Here is a 15,982-nt window from a genome sequence, read left to right as displayed (position 1 = left end):
ATCTGTGCACAGCCTTAGGAAGTCACTTCTCCCATGGGGTTTCAATTTACAACAGGGCACTTCTAATTTTGACATCCTATGTCTCTCTGACTTAAAGTGTTACCTCTCCAGTACTGTCTGTGTTTAATACACTCCTGGAGCTAGTCAGGCCATCAAATCAAAGGCAAACATCTCCAATAGCTTTACTTCATGTACCATGAAAGACACCCAGGTTTTTTTTTTCCCCCCTTTTCTAGCTTTTATATAGGAAACTCTAGCAACTTAACAAACTACAATAGCAAAATAGCTACCTGCACCAGCTCTGTGTAAAGATGGTCATGGGGAGAGAATCCCAAAAGGAGATAGTCCAGTATTTTAGGGTCAGCAAATCAATAGAACCACTCTCAGTTTGTAGGACACAGAAAGTGCATAAGCCTTAAGGGTCAGTTAAAAGTGAGAGTCAGAGCCCTCCACCTTTACGAAGAGAATAAACAACAAAAATAGAGAACTCAATGAGTTGAGTGGAAAGGCCACTCAGATCAGCAGCAATCCTCCAGGGATAATTTCTGTAATTGTTTTGAAATCTATCTTTATTTAAATGATTTTTCCTGAACTCTGAAACACTTCCTGAGGAGAAAAATATCCTCATCTCTGGTTGCATTCTTTTGGAGCAAAACCACTGAATGGATCCAGTTCTGGCTGAAGATCAAACAACAAAATCAAGAAGATTTTTTAAATAGATGGAATCTATATTTAGTCAAATGTAAAGTTTCCTTTTCCAGAGACACATTTTGTTTTACTGCTGCATTGATTTCATCTTTCCTGCTACCCTTCTATTACTCTCTGAGAGAATGTGACGTATTTCAGGGCCTCTTGGACAATTATGATGGATGGATAGAACCTGCTAGGGATATGTACTGAATACGATGGGAATCCAGAGCAGCCTGGATTTCTAGTTTCCCGAGAAAAAAACACATTATCATTTTCTCTATAGGTAAAGGAAAAAGAGCAAGCCTTGCAAAGGCCCTCTATCATCACCAAAGTAAAGTCTGATGTGACAATTTTCTTGAGGGAAAATGTGTGTACAGCAAGTCCATTGATCACAGATCGCTAAACACTTGCAGAATTCTTATAATACCTCATCTTGTCACGCTCTTTATACCTACATATATTTGACAGTCTAAAAGGTTCATTAAGTTTTTTTTCCATAAGATGGCTCTAGTAGAACTTAGTTGTCCTTAACTTCATTTGAAACAATTTTGTTAGAATATATTGTGACAGCTGTCATATCAGGTGCATTAAAAAAAATCAAAATTGGTGAATTTTCTTTTTTCATTTTTTTAAAAAAGAAATTTGGCTGTGTTGGGTCTTTGTTGCTGTGCATGGGCTTTCTCTATTTGTGAGTGGGGGCTATTCTCTTGTTGCGACGTGTGTGGGCTTCTTGTTGTGGTGGCTTCTCTTGTTGCAGAGCGCAGGGTCTAGGCACGTGGACTCAGCAGTTGTGACTTGAGTGCTGTAGAGTGCAGGCCCAGTAGTTGTGGTGCATGGGCTTCGTTGTTCTGCACCATATAGGATCTTCCCAGCCCAGGGATTGAACCGGTGTCCCTTGTATTGCAAGGTGGATTCTTAACCTCTGGACCACCAGGGAAACCCCCAAATTGGTGAATTTTTTGTATAGCCATTTTAATATTGAAGATAGAAGAAACAAGACATTGTGGCATATTGTGCTTTATTATTTCAAGAAAGGTAAAAATGCAGCTGAAGTGCAAAAAAAGATTTGTGCAGTGAATGAAGAAGGTGCTGTGACTATGGATTGTGTCAAAAGTGGTTTGTGAAGTTCCATGCTAGAGATTTCTCACTGGCCAGTGCTCCACAATTGGTCAGATGAGTTGAAGTTGATAGTGATCAAATTGAGACATTAATTGAGAACAATCAACATTATACCATGTAGGAGATGGCTGACATACTCAAAATATCCAAATCAAGCATTGAGAATCATTTGCACCAGCTTGGGTATGTTAATTGCTTTGATGTTTGGGTTCCACATAAGGGAAAAAAAACCTTCTTGACTGTATTTCCAAATGCAATTCTCTACTTCAATGTAACAAAAACGTTCCATTTTTAAACAAATTGTGATGGGCGATGAAAAAAATGTATGCTGTACAGTAATGGGGAACAGAAGAGATCATGGGGCAAGCAAAATGAACCAACAACAACCATACCAAAGACCAGTCTTCATCCAAAGAAGGTGATGTTGTGTATATGGTGGAATTGGAAGGGAGTCAGTCCAATATTATAAGCTCCTTCTGGAAAACCAAACAATTAATTTCAACAAGAACTGCTCCCAAGTAGACCAAATGAAAGCAGCACTCAGTGAAAACCACCCGGAATTAGTCAACAGAAAACGTATAACCTTCCATCAGGATAATGTAAAACCACATTTCTTTGATGACCAGGCAAAAACTGTTACAGCTTGGCTGGGAAGTTCTGATTCATCCACCATATTCACCAGACGTTGCACCTTTGGATGTCCATTTATTTCAGTCTTTACAGAATTCTCTTAATGGAAAAAATTTCAAATCCCTGGAAGACTGTAAAAGGCACCTGGAACAGTTCTTTGCTCAAATAGAACAAACTATTGGAAAGATGGAATTATGAAGTTGCCTGGAAAATGGCAGAAGGTAGTGGAACAAAAGAGCAAATATGTTGTTCAATAAAGGTTTTGGTGAAAATGAAAGATGTGTCTTTTACTTTTACTTAAAAATCGAAGGAAATTTTTGGCCAAGCCAACATATTCTACTTTATTTTAATTCATAGCATTCGCCACTACCTCACATATTAAAATAAACAACTTTCCTCTTCCCTTACTGGAATATAAATCCCAAGAAGGCAAAAACTTGATTTGTTTTGTTCACTGCTATATTCCTAGTGCCTAGCACACTACCTGACCCACTGTGAAAGGTCAATAGAGAATCTCTGAATGAATGAACGAGTGAGTGAATAGTAAAATTTAAACTCAAAGCCACTTGGGCTAGGTTTATAGCTCAATGCTGTTCTATGATCACACAAATTATTTGTAAACTCATAGCTTCAGTTTTGGAGCACTAATAGAAAGTTTGGTTATTTGTATCTGAAAATGTCTGTATCCTTTGACCAAGGAATTCTATTATTGGAGAAAACTCATGAGAGTCCCTTGAACTGAAAGGTGATCCAACCAGTCAATCCTAAAGGAAATCAGTCCTGAATATTCATTGGAAGGACCGACACTGAAGCTGAAGCTCCAATACTTTGACCATCTGATGCGAAGAACTGACTCATTGGAAAAGATGCTGATGCTGGGAAAGACTGAAGGTGGGAGAAGGGGATGACAGGATGAGATGGTTGGATGGCATCACTGACGCGATGGACAGGAGTTTGAGTAGGCTCCGGGAGTTGGTGATGGACAGGGAAGCCTGCTGTGCTGCAGTCCATGGGATCGCAAAGAGTCGAACGCAACTGAGGACTGAACTGACTGACTGACAAAGATTTATGCACAAATTTGAAAGATGTTCATGGCAGTTTTATTTATAGCAAAGAAAACTAGAAGCTTTTTCTTCATTAATAACTTTAGTACTTATCAAAAATTTGACATTTATAATTTAATGTCAAACAATCAGGTAATGGCTTCTGCCTTTCTCCTTTTCCTGGGGCCCTCAGGGTGAGCGTCATAGGGGACGTGGAAACTCCTTAAAAACAATGACCTGGTCTAATATCCTCTTTATACAGATAGGGTAAAGGAGACTGCAGGGCACTCATATGTTCAACGTTACATGTGTTGCTTGATTAAAATAGTTCAGCTATTGTGTAAAATAGTTTTCTAACAAGAGGATTAAGAATATATGATGGGAAAATACTAAAGACAGTAACAATATTACAAAATGACTAAGAGAAGTAAGACCCCACATTTGATATTACAGTGTTACCACTCAAACCTAATCTTTCTACACCAAAGGATATTTTACAACAGAGGGTATGGCTTAAGAAATAGGATTTTCTTTTTCTATTTGTTTTCCTTTAGTTTGGAAAAAGTCTCTAGAATACAGAAAAGTATAGAGAATAATAAAAAAATCTATCATGGACATACGTTAATCTTTTGTCTTCTTTGACATATATATATATATTACATACTTTGTCACATATATATGTCATACATACATATATATACATATATATATATCCATGACTGATAAACTTGTGAAAGTAAACTAGGAAAGTCCAGTATCTTTAAATCAAGAGGACCTCCATGAGGATGAATTATGTTGTTCTGTGAAGTCCTAGTGTTAGATAATACAGATTATATATAATAGAGATACATGAGATATATATGTATATATACATATATATATATATACACAAAGCAAAGAAGACAAAAATATATATATTTAAAGTTTTAATATTTAAAATGCAGTACATTTTACACATTTATAATTATATAATACATTACAAATATATTTAAATTATTTATATATGTTTAAATAAAGGAAACAAAACATTAAGTGCAATCAAAGTCTCTGTATTTCATTTTAGCTGATTCCTCTCCCTCCACCATTCTCAGAAGCAAACACATTCATGAATTTAACCTGGACTCATGTCCCATAAATGTATTTCTTTGCTTGTTTTATCTATACAGGTAAAATTTTTTAAATCAAAATATTAATTAAAATTAAGTGGATCTTAACATAGTTGTTAAAATAATACAAAGATTTATTTGTTGAGAGGGGCAATTTTAGCAACTTCAAACCTTTGAATTGGATTCCTTTTTTATTTTTTGATTTCTTGAAATAACTACTACAAACTCTACCATGGTCTATTATTTTATTCCTTGGATCCTTACGCTGAACTTGATTGACTCAAACTTATCATTCAACCAAATGTATTGATACTTAGTTAAATGATCTAGGAGATAGAAAAGGCTGTTAAATTCAGAGCCAATAAAAGCAGACCTGAGAGCAGAGGTGACAACCATTGTCTTGATACTGAAGGAAACAAAAAGACATCAGAAACTGGATATACACATATATGATACTGAATAGAGAAAATGTTAAAATTACATTAGGGAGGCAGAGATATATCTTTTAGAAAGATTTCCATCAAAAATTATTGAGATTTTTAAAAATATCTAATGTTTGGGGCTCTAGGCAGTCATTCAGTTCATTCCGGCTCTGTCACTTGTTGGATGACCTTCTAACAAGTTGGATGACCTTCACTTCCCTGTATGCAGGTCCTCCCGGTATAATGGGAATAATAATTGTACCTACTGCATAGAGTTGTTGTAAAAGTGAAGTGAGATGTTCCTTGTAAAAAAGTTCAGTGCCTGGCACAGATAAGGTACACATGCATGTTACCTGCTGGTAGTAAAAGTAGTAGTAATAATATCTGGAAACCAGCCCATGGGGAAAAGTTCATAACCTGGTATGTGGACAGGGCACAAACTCTGTAGCCTCTACACCTCTTTACCAGCTGTGAGGGCCTGGGGGCAATGACAGTAGAGGTTTTTAAGGGCTGCTATGAGCATTCAGTCGGTATGGAAAATACTTAGTGCATGTTTTAAGAACACAATCAATATGAGCTGTTAGAAATATTCCAGATAGAGAATGGCTTAGAATTCTTAAAGCACATCCTAATTTTAAGGTGCAGAAGCAAGCTCACAATTTCCTCACAGCAAGAAGTAAAGGGAAGTTAGGGGATTGAATTGCATTGATTAGTTTGTCCAGGAGCATCCTCTGTCTAGGTTCAGAATGACTGTATGCTGTCACTGCTGTAAGTATAGCTCTGTCTGCTCTCAGGTCTGCAGGAGTGTGAAGACACCCAAAACGTGAACTCTTTTTCCTTGAGAAGGGGTGACTAAACTCCCTCTGAAATTCTGATAAGATCACCAAGAGAAGGAGGCCTAGAAGATGCTCTTAAAAATAGACTAGTGAATTGTGAAATAAGTACTTTATCATTCCAAAGTACTTTTGCACATGATAACACCTCTAATCCTCATAGCCACCCTAGAGAAAGGAGGTATCATCCCCATTTCTCAGAGGAGGAAAGTGGGATACGGAGAACTGAAGTGACTTGCTCAAAGTTCCTCTATTAGTAAGAGGAAAATCTAGTTCTCTCTTGCTCTGTTCCTTACTAACTGAATGTTCAGAACTTCTTTTACCCACACATGACCCTATGGAATATTCCTTGCTGGCATGTACTTTTCTTTGTGGGGACTATTTTATTTTTCCAACTTTTTGGTTTCCTTGTTTGTTTTGGTCAGCTTAACTCTAAATCCTACACCCTTACCTATTATATAATAGACGCAGAGTGCAGTGCACATGTGTATGAACACATACGCACATCCCTGTGCGCATGTGTAAGCACATGCTGGAGAACAACTGGAGTCTGTTTTTCATATTGTATTATTTTTAAGTGTATTTTTAAAAGATGAAAATCTTTGATAGAGGTCAAAGACTGATGTGATTCAGAAAAAAATTGAGTATGCTAAATCACTTTTTTGGACTGCAGCCTGAAAAATAATTCAGTCCCAAAAGGGAGGGGGGAGTGTTTTTCATTTTAAACAAACCATATTTTCTGAAAACATGATTTAATTTCTTTTATAAAAAAAGAGGGAAAGAACTTTTGTTGGTCTCCAGCTGTCAAACCCGCCTCCCATACTTCTGCCCTGAAGCAAAAGGAAGGGACATCAGGTGACAGATCCCAAATTTCAACTAGTCACACAAATTACAGACCTTCTTATCATGATATCCTCTTGACTTTCTGCCTTTCCACTACAATGAAGAACAGACACAGTTAAATCAAAATGACTCTCATGGGTAATTTTACAAAACAAATAGAAGGCACAGAGTCTCCCCGTCCCCCTCCCCCACAACTTCCCCAGCTTTCCCTGCTGGGCCAGCCTGTTCCCTCTTTCCAGACAGGCAGGAGCTAATAATTAGAAAGACCTTCCCCACCCCAGACAGTGATGCTCTGCTTGCCAAGAGCCCTGTTTGCTTTGAAGAAAGAGTTTGACAAAATAAATATTAAAAACAACCAACTATAATCAGATGCCAAGTTCCATTTTCAAGAAAGGGCTTCTCTATGTGGCACATCACTGCCCGATAGTGGGGACTGATCCAAGCTCTGTTCTGGGTTTATCACAAGGCCAGGCCTATCACAGTCTTTCTCTTAGCCTTTCAACTTCCATGCTAGGATACTTCAATAGAGTCTATGAATAATTTCATTTATCATTAAAGAGTCAATTCAGAAATGTAGTAATTCGGGACTATTAGGAAAGTCTTTAGATATCACTGCTTTTAGCACTAGAGGAAAGCTTGGTGAAGTCAGTAGACAGGAAATTAAAGGCAGGGTTAAACAGCACTCAGGAAATGTCATTGTTTAAAAAAAAATTTTTTTTTGAGGTATTCCACTCACTGGATGAAACTTAGTCATATTTGCATTACCTGTAGCTCTGTTACCTATAAACTGTGGAACCTGAGAGTGCCAACACGGTGAGAATCAAAACAGGTGCACCTGCCTGTTCCCATTATGCACATTAGCCATGGCCTTGCACACACAGCCTGTTAAACAGCTGAGATAGAAACAATGATGGTGCAGGCCAAACACTAGCCTGAAGGCCTGTCTGTCTTGGGATTTGGCCATTTACATTGATTTTTTTTTTAACCCATGTTTTTCATGAAACACAAATATTTGCCATGGCAACTGGGGTGCCACATGACATACTGCTACATAAACAGCTTGGAAATCTCTTAAGGAGAGACAGCCCACCAGTGCTGCAAATACAGTGAAAACATCTTGAGGAAGGTGTGGATGTTAAATGACAAGATCTAGAAAGAACAGGTAACAGTTGACTATGTAGACACAGTGGGATTAATTTCTTCTGTTTCACTCTTCAATTCCACTTTCATTTTTTTTTAAAATGGGAGCAGTTGTAAACATGACCCCATAGGGTAAGCCCAGAAAAAAAAGAAAAAAGAAAAACACTGCCAGCTGTCTCCTTCTTTGTTGAAAAGTTTCAATTATTACAAGTCTGTCTGTGGCTCATAAACATAAGAAAGCAAGCTATAAACGTCCAGCACCTTTAAACCAGGAGAATCTCCATAAGGATGAGCATTGTACTCTGAGGTCCTAAGGTCAGAGAGTAGAGTCCCTTTCCCTTCTGCATTAAGGTATCTGTCCAAAACTGGGGAACTTGGTTTATTATCCTATGCTTAACGATAAAGGAAACCTCACAATAACATGCTTCCCTGGTTGCTCAAATGGTAAAGAATCTGCCTGCAATGCAGGAGACCTGGGTTCAATCCCTGGGTTGGGAAGATCCCCTGTAGGAGGGCATGGCAACAAACTCCAGTATTCTTGCTTGGAGAATCTTCACGGACAGAGGAGCCTGGCGAGCTACAATCCATGGGGTCTCAAAGAGTCCGAAATGACTGAGTGACTAAGCATAGTACCTACAGCACAGAGCACACAATAATATACCCCATGTAACACAAAAATTTGTTTATAAAGCTTTGTATTCCGGACTCCTGGGCCCTTACCAGATAGCAATAGAGATTAACTGAGTCAGTTAGTCTAGAAATAATGGAACATGATTGAATTTTTTAGATCCTACTGATATTGTCATGGTAGAGTTTACTTGCAGAACAATCTTCCCTTTTAAAATCAAATGCATCCCAGCAGCAGTGGAAATAATATTTAGTTCTATGTGAAATGTACAACTCTATAACATGCGCATATTACCAAAAATCTGAGGATATTGTAAATTAGAACAGTTTTCTTTTATTAGTTAGGAATATGAATACCTTTGATCTCTGTCTCCTGAGAGAGAGAATCTTCATTTCCTCTGGAATTGACTCTGTTCTCTGGGGTGCAGCAAATGGGGCTGTGGACAGAGGTGAAGCAGTGTTACCTCTTCTTAAAAGAGAGACTGATTCATTGGGTTGATGCTGTTGGATTTGCACCTTAAAAGTCAGATGGCTCTGTCACCCATTCACTGTCCACTACCAGTCATTCTTGTATCAATTCAATGAAACATTTGTGATCATTGACTTCAAAAGGAAAGCAAAGAGCTTGGAAGGGCAACAGCTCCATCAGAATATAAGGTCAACTCCTCTATGCAAACTTCCTAGAGAAAGAGGCAAATTTTTAAAGAAAGCAATTTAGAGAGTTATCTTTGTCTCATAAAATGTTTCACTCTAAGATTTCTTTTAGTAGCTGTATTCCCAAGTTCGGTCTAAAGGTACACGATGGTTGGGTTAATCACTAAGTCGTGTCCGACTCTTGCGACCCCATGGACTGTAGCCTGCCAGTTTCCTCTGTCCATGGGTTTCTCCAGGCAAGAATACTGGAGTGGGTTGCCATTTCCTTCTCCAGTAACTATATATAGGATGGACTATTCTAATGTATAATCATTTAAAAAGACAATTCTAAAGAATTTAAGAGGCTTGGGATAAATAAAGCAAGTGAAAAACACAAGTAAATACTATTTTTGGAATAAATCTATAAGCAACAACTTTTGGAGAACACATCTAGTCCATAGTGGAGGTAAGCCTATATGCTAGATAATGCTTGTTAAGAGAAATCGAATCTCTCCTGTTGCCTGGCAGCAAACACATCTGCCTTTACCAAACAGCTCAAATCTGACATTCTCAGGAGAGAAAAATCCTTACACTGCTCTTTTTAAGAAAGAGGACAAATAATTTATTTACATAGTTAATTGAGTCAAAGAAGTGAGGCTTCTTTCTACTCATTTCCTTAGTCCACCCCTTTTCTGTCAGTTCTCTAACAATCTTAGAAAGAATTAACAGAGTCTTCAAATACTAGCACCCTTTGATAGCCCAGCTGGTAGAGCAGAGGACTGTAAAGGTGATAAGCTGCTGTCATCCTTAGGTCCGGAGAAGGCAATGGCACCCCACTCCAGTACTCTTGCCTGGAAAATCCCATGGATGGAGGAGCCTGATAGGCTGCAGTCCATGGGGTCGCTAGGAGTCAGACACGACTGAGCTTCACTTTCACTTTTCACTTTCATGCATTGGAGAAGGAAATGGCAACCCACTCCAGTATTCTTGCCTGGAGAATCCCAGGGATGGGGAAGCCTCACGGGGTGCCGTCTATGGGATCACACAGAGTCGGACACGACTGAAGCGACTTAGCAGCAGCATCCTTAGGTCGCTGGTTTGATTCTGGCTCGAAGGAGGCACTTAAACTTTGCCTTCCCTGATAGCTCAGGTAAAGAATCCACCTGCAATGCAGTAGACCCTGGTTTGATTCACGGGTTGGGAAGATCCCCTGGAGAAGGGATAGGCTACCTACTCCAGTATTTTGGCCTAGAGAATTCCATAGGGTCGCAAAGAGTCGGACATGACTGAGCAACTTTCACTTTCACTTTCTTCAAATACAGCATATCAATATACAATTTAGAATTCCACTTTGAGCACTCAGTTCTCTCACACTACCTCAAGTAGGCTGCAGGGAATGTCTTCAGCCGTCTCCTAAAAAGTAGCAGGAATTCCATTGTCTTAGCACTAGAGGTCACCTCCACAAAAGACTTTCGTTGCACTGGACAAACCCTATTTTACCACCTTTCTGGTTTTTCTGCTTCCAGCGATCCTCCTATGCTGTGAGACTGCCCACCACCTTCCCCAAGGTTAGGCAATTGGCTGTACAATGGATTCTGCATCACAGATTCAGAACCCATTTCTATCCACAGTTGGCTGAATCCGCAGATGCAGAATCCAGGAATACATACGGCCAACTGTGCAATGCCATTTTATACAAGACGCTTGAGCATCTGCAGGTTTTGGTGTCCACGGCAGGTCCTGGAACCAACCAATCCCCTGCGGACAGAGAGGGATGACTGTAGTATGTGAAGACACCAATTTCATCCTACAAGTTTTTGCCTTGACTTCTGTGCTCTCCTACCAGTTGTCCATTTGAACTTGGCTCTCTAACTTTGAAGGTCAGTTCACACTGTATACCCAGGATAGTATGAATTCAGATTCACCCATCAAGCCTGTTTTTCCTATTATCTGTAAATTCAGTACACTTTTTGTTTAACTTTCAGGTTCCTGCAGACAAATGAGATTTATTGCTAAATTACCATGATGAAACAAAATAGCAGTTGAGAAGTGGGCGTAATTTTTAAAGGAATTTATTAAATTAAATTTATTAATTCCTTTTTAAAGGAATTTATTAAATTAAATTTATTAATTCCTTTTTAAAGGAATTTATTAAATTAAATTTATTAATTCCTTTTTAAAGGAATTTATTAAAATTTCAATGAAATTTGGTAGGATAAAGATATGATTGCAATTTCACATGGATAATCCATGGTTAATGGTTATCTCTAAAAAATTTTTTTGGAGGTTTTTCTTCATTACCTGAAGAAATTCTGTCATTAAATTTATAACTTTATATGGCCTTGAATTTTATGGGATACATGCATTTGACGAATGTCTACATCCTAAGACATTGCCTATTTTGCTACTCAGTTTCCATTCTGAAAAAATCTGTAGGATAAATTTTGCCTCAGTGTCAGGGGGAAAAAAATCTTGTCTTTCTGGAGATATTTGTATGATTCTGTGGTAGCAATTTATTGTTATGTGCTTCCCAAGAAGCCATCTTACTTTTTTCCTTGCTAATTTTAGAACCTCAACTTTTTTTCAGGGTATCAACATCCCCAGCTTCTAGGGTTTCCAGATTCAGGAAAACAATTTTTTAAAAGGGTATGCAGTTAAACTTAAACTTTAGATAAACAACAAGTAATGTTTTAAGTGAGCCCCAGGTATTAAATATATTTCAAAGAACAGAATATCATGAATGGATTAGACCAAGCATAATTAATAATACTAAGTATTTTGTGTATGTCCCCAATCCTAATACTAATCCTAATCTTACCCCTGCATATTCACTTTCAGCCTTTCTTGTATTTGTTAAATTAACAGTGGCCGTGTGAACAGTGAGAATTGAAGGGAGGCCCATCCAAGGGCTTCTGGGAAGAGATTGGTGCTACTATTTCCCCCTCTTCCTGCCTGGAATGAGCATGTTAAGGCACAAATCTGCAGGAGTCATCTTAGAGTTGTGAAGTGGATGAATGAAACACGCTAAAGAAGGTAAAGCAGAAAGAGAGTTGTTACAACGCTGTGTATAAGCACCATCATCGCTAGTTTCCCTACTTCCTGATTCCTTATGAGACAAATGAACTCACTGTTTAAGCCCTGCTAGTTAGGGTTTCGGAGAAGGCAATGGCACCCCATTCCAGTACTCTTGCCTGGAAAATCCCGTGGACAGAGGAGCCTGGTAGGCTGCAGTCCATAGGGTCGTGAAGAGTCGGACATGACTGAACGACTTCACTTTCACTTTTCACTGTCATGCATTGGAGAAGAAAATGGCAACCCACTCCAGTGTTCTTGCCTAGAGAATCCCAGGGACGAGGGAGCCTGGTGGGCTGCCGTCTATGGGGTTGCACAGAGTCGGACACGACTGAAGCGACTTAGCAGCAGCAGCAGCAGTTAGGGTTTCTGATAGTTGCATTCTCACACATACCTGACGAGTACCCTTCCCTCTCCCTCCTTCTCTCTATACCATGCTTTCTCTTATTGCACCTGCTAGGGTCCCGGGAACAATGTTCAACAGTGATGGCAGTAAGAGTGATGGCAGTAGTGGTCATCCTTGAACTGTCTCTGCTTTTAATGAGGAAATATGAACAGAATACTTCTAAAGTTTCGCTACTAAGAACACTGTTTGCTTTGGGGTTTTGGTTGAAGACGACAATCAGGTTCAGAAAATTCTCTTCTATTCTGCCCAGAAGATTTTCTCTTATAATTAATGTTGAATGGTGTTTTATGATTTTTAAATTTGGTTGTGTATTAAGATGATCATAGAGCTTTTTCTTTATTAATCTGTTAATGTGGTGAATTATATTGTTCGATTTTACTCATGTTGAATCTGCCACATATTCTTCCTTGACTATGATGAATGTAAAATCATACTGCTAACTTTTTATTTTTGGATGATAATTGCTTTACAGTGTTGTGGTGGTCTCTACCATACATCTGTATGAATCAGTCTTTTATGCTGATTGTACATACTCCCTCCCTCTTGAGTCCCCTTCCCCCGACATTTCACTTTTCTAGGCTGTCACAGAGGACCAGGCTGGGCTCCCTATGTTATACAGCAGTTTCCTGCTAGTTATATATTTTACACATTATAGTCATAATGCTAACTTTTATTTAGAATGTTATTTTTTATGTTCCTGTGATTGATTTATAGATTTTTTTCTTGCATTGTCCTCATCTAGTTTTGGTACCAAAGTTATAGTAGCTTAATAAAATCAGTTGGCAAGCTCGCCTTCTTTTCTTTCACTATGGCATTTAATATAAGAATTACCTGATCTTTAAAACTGGTAAAACTTGCGTATAAAAGACCTGAGGCCTTCTTTGTTTGGTATATTTGTGTGTGTGTGTGTGTGTGTGTGTGTATGTGTGTGTGCAAGTATGCACATGTCCATCTGTAAGACAGATATTTTTACCTATTAAGTCAAATTTTCTAATGGTATTGTTTTCTTTAAGTTTCCTATTTTTCCTTGAATTAACTTTAGTAATTTAGATTTTTCTAGGAAAATTTTCATTTTGTTTTTTAAAATGTATTGACATTGTTATCATATTATTTTTAAAATTTTATCTATCTGCAGTTTCTGCATTTTTTCATTTTCATATTATTTATTTGTTCCTTCTATTTTTTAAAATTATAGCCTTATTGAAGTATAATTGACAAAAGAAATTATAAGATATTTAAAGTATACATTGTGATGATAAATATACATATATATATAAAATACATACAAGAAACTCATACAACTCAATAGCAAAAAACCAAATAACCCTAATTTTTAAATGAGCAAAGGACCTGAATAGACATTTTTCCACTCACTGAGGCAAAGCTCACCAGGCTACTAAAACCAAAGGAAAACATAGGAAAGGAAAAATTTAGGACAACCTTACTCCTGAACAATGGTAAACAGAATATTAGCAAATGAAATCCAGCAATGCATACACAGGATGATATATTGTAGCTAATTTGGCTTATTTCTCAAGGGCATAGAGAATTAACAGGAGTATTAGGGGAACCAGCTAAAACAGATTTAAATAAGAACCAGAGTCTCATAATATAATACCCACAATGTCAAAGTTTCTATTGAGAATCACTCACCATACCAAGAACCAGGAACTGAATGAAAAAAGACAAGGAATAAATACCAACACTGAGATGACAGAAAGCTTAAAATTACCTGACAAAAATTTTAAAGCAACCATCATAAAAATGTTCCACAAGCAATTACAGAAACACATGAAACAAATGAAATAATATAAAATCTCAGCAAAGAAATAGAAATTCTCCACAAAGAAAATAGAATATATAAGGAGGAGCCAAATTGAATTTTTAATTTGTGTTAAAATACACATAACAAGGAATTCCCTGGTGGTTCAGCGTTTAGGCTTTGGTGCTTTCACTGCCATGGCCTGGGTTTGATCCATGGTCTAGGAACTAAAATCCCACAGCTGTGCAGTACAGCCAAAAAACACACACACACATACACACATGTATCATCTTAATCATTTTTAAGTGTACATTTTTTTTTAACAAATTGAAATTTTGGAACAGAAAAATACAGTCATCTAAATACAAAATTCAGTGGATGGCTCAACAGCAGAATGTAGAGGACAGGTGAATCAGTGAACTAAAAGACAGGAAAATAGAAATTACCCAATCTGAACAATGGAGAGAAAAGAGATGGGGGGAAAAAAATGAACAGAGCCTCAAGGACCTGTGGGTTTGTACCAAGAGATCTAACATTTGTATCACGTAGCCCATAAGGAGAGGAAATAGAGGGCAAAGCTGAAAAAAAAAATGTACTCAAAGAAATAATGGCTGAAAACCCCCCAAATTTGGCACAATATACAAACCTATAGAAGGTGAGCCCATCCCAAACAAGATAAAACCAAAGAAATCCACATTAAGATACAGTCAAGACTTCCTAAAAACTAAAGACAGAGAAAAATTTTGGAAGCAGGAGAAAAAAAGGCAACACCTTACCTACAGCAGAAAAAAAAAAAACAAGACAGTGGATTTCTCATCAGAAACCATGGAGGAGAAAGGAAGTGGCACAAAGTTTTTTAAATGCTGTAAGAAAAGCACTGTCAACCCAGAATCCTAAAGCTAGTGAAAATATCTTTCAGGAAACAAAGGAGAAATCAAGACAGTCTAAGATGAAGAAAAATGAAGATAATTTGTCACTAGTACTCTGACCCTCAGTTCAGTTCAGTTCAGTCGCTCAGTCATGGCTGATTCTTTGCGATCCCTTGGACTGCAGCACTCCAGGCCACCCTGTCCATCACCAACTCCTAGAGCTTGCTCAAACTCATGTCCATCGAGTCGGTGATGTCGTCCAACCATCTTATCCTCTGTCGTCCCCTTCTCCTTCTGCCTTCAATCTTTCCCAGCATTGGGGACTTTTCAACTGAGTCAGTTCTTTGCATCAGGTGGCCAAAGTATTGAAGTTTCAGCTTCAACATCAGTCCTTCCAATGAACACTCAGGGCTTACTTCCTTTAGGATGGACGGGTTGGATCTCCTTGCAGCCCAAGGGACTCTCAAGAGTCTTCTCCAACATCACAGTTTAAAAGCATCAATTCTTGGGCGCTCAGCTTTCTTATAGTCTAACTCTCACATCCGCACATGACTACTGGAAAAACCATAGCTTTGACTAGTTGGACTTTTGTCAGCAAAGTAATGTCTCTGCTTTTTAATATGTTGTCTAGGTTGGTCATAACTTTTCTTCCAAGGAGTAAGCGTCTTTTAATTTCATGGCTGCAGTCACCATCTGCAGTAATTTTGGAGCACAAAAAAATAAAATCTGTCACTGTTTCCATTGTTTCTCCATATATTTGCCATGAAGTGATGGGACTGGATACCAT

At 38.0% G+C, this 15,982-nt stretch overlaps 1 protein-coding gene and 1 long non-coding RNA gene across 18 annotated transcripts in view; one reads left to right on the top strand and one right to left on the bottom strand.

Annotated features, from left to right (window-relative positions):
- IQCH (IQ motif containing H) overlaps positions 1 to 15,982 on the bottom strand; it is a 220,420-nt gene that overhangs the window by 123,268 nt on the left and 81,170 nt on the right. For all 17 annotated transcript variants that reach the window (XR_014060030.1, XR_014060031.1, XR_014060029.1 and 14 more), the window contains 2 exons: positions 8,811 to 8,890; positions 6,741 to 6,779 (listed from right to left, as the gene is read on the bottom strand). Coding sequence is in view for 14 of the 17 variants with exons in the window: in XM_081511831.1 (XP_081367957.1) it covers positions 6,741 to 6,779; positions 8,811 to 8,890 (119 nt within the window). In the remaining 3 variants the exon portion in view is untranslated. The remainder of the gene's footprint in view (positions 1 to 6,740; positions 6,780 to 8,810; positions 8,891 to 15,982) is intronic.
- LOC145514311 (uncharacterized) overlaps positions 1 to 15,982 on the top strand; it is a 178,579-nt gene that overhangs the window by 145,978 nt on the left and 16,619 nt on the right. Inside the window, exon 7 of the long non-coding RNA XR_014060039.1 lies at positions 11,952 to 12,119. This is a non-coding gene — a long non-coding RNA (uncharacterized LOC145514311). The remainder of the gene's footprint in view (positions 1 to 11,951; positions 12,120 to 15,982) is intronic.

This window comes from Giraffa tippelskirchi, chromosome 7 (assembly GCF_054371585.1).
Source record: "Giraffa tippelskirchi isolate mGirTip1 chromosome 7, T2T-mGirTip1v1.2.pri, whole genome shotgun sequence".
Classification (NCBI taxonomy): domain Eukaryota; kingdom Metazoa; phylum Chordata; class Mammalia; order Artiodactyla; family Giraffidae; genus Giraffa; species Giraffa tippelskirchi.
Note: the sequence above shows the minus strand (reverse complement) of the source record. Positions and strands in the feature narration are given on the sequence as shown.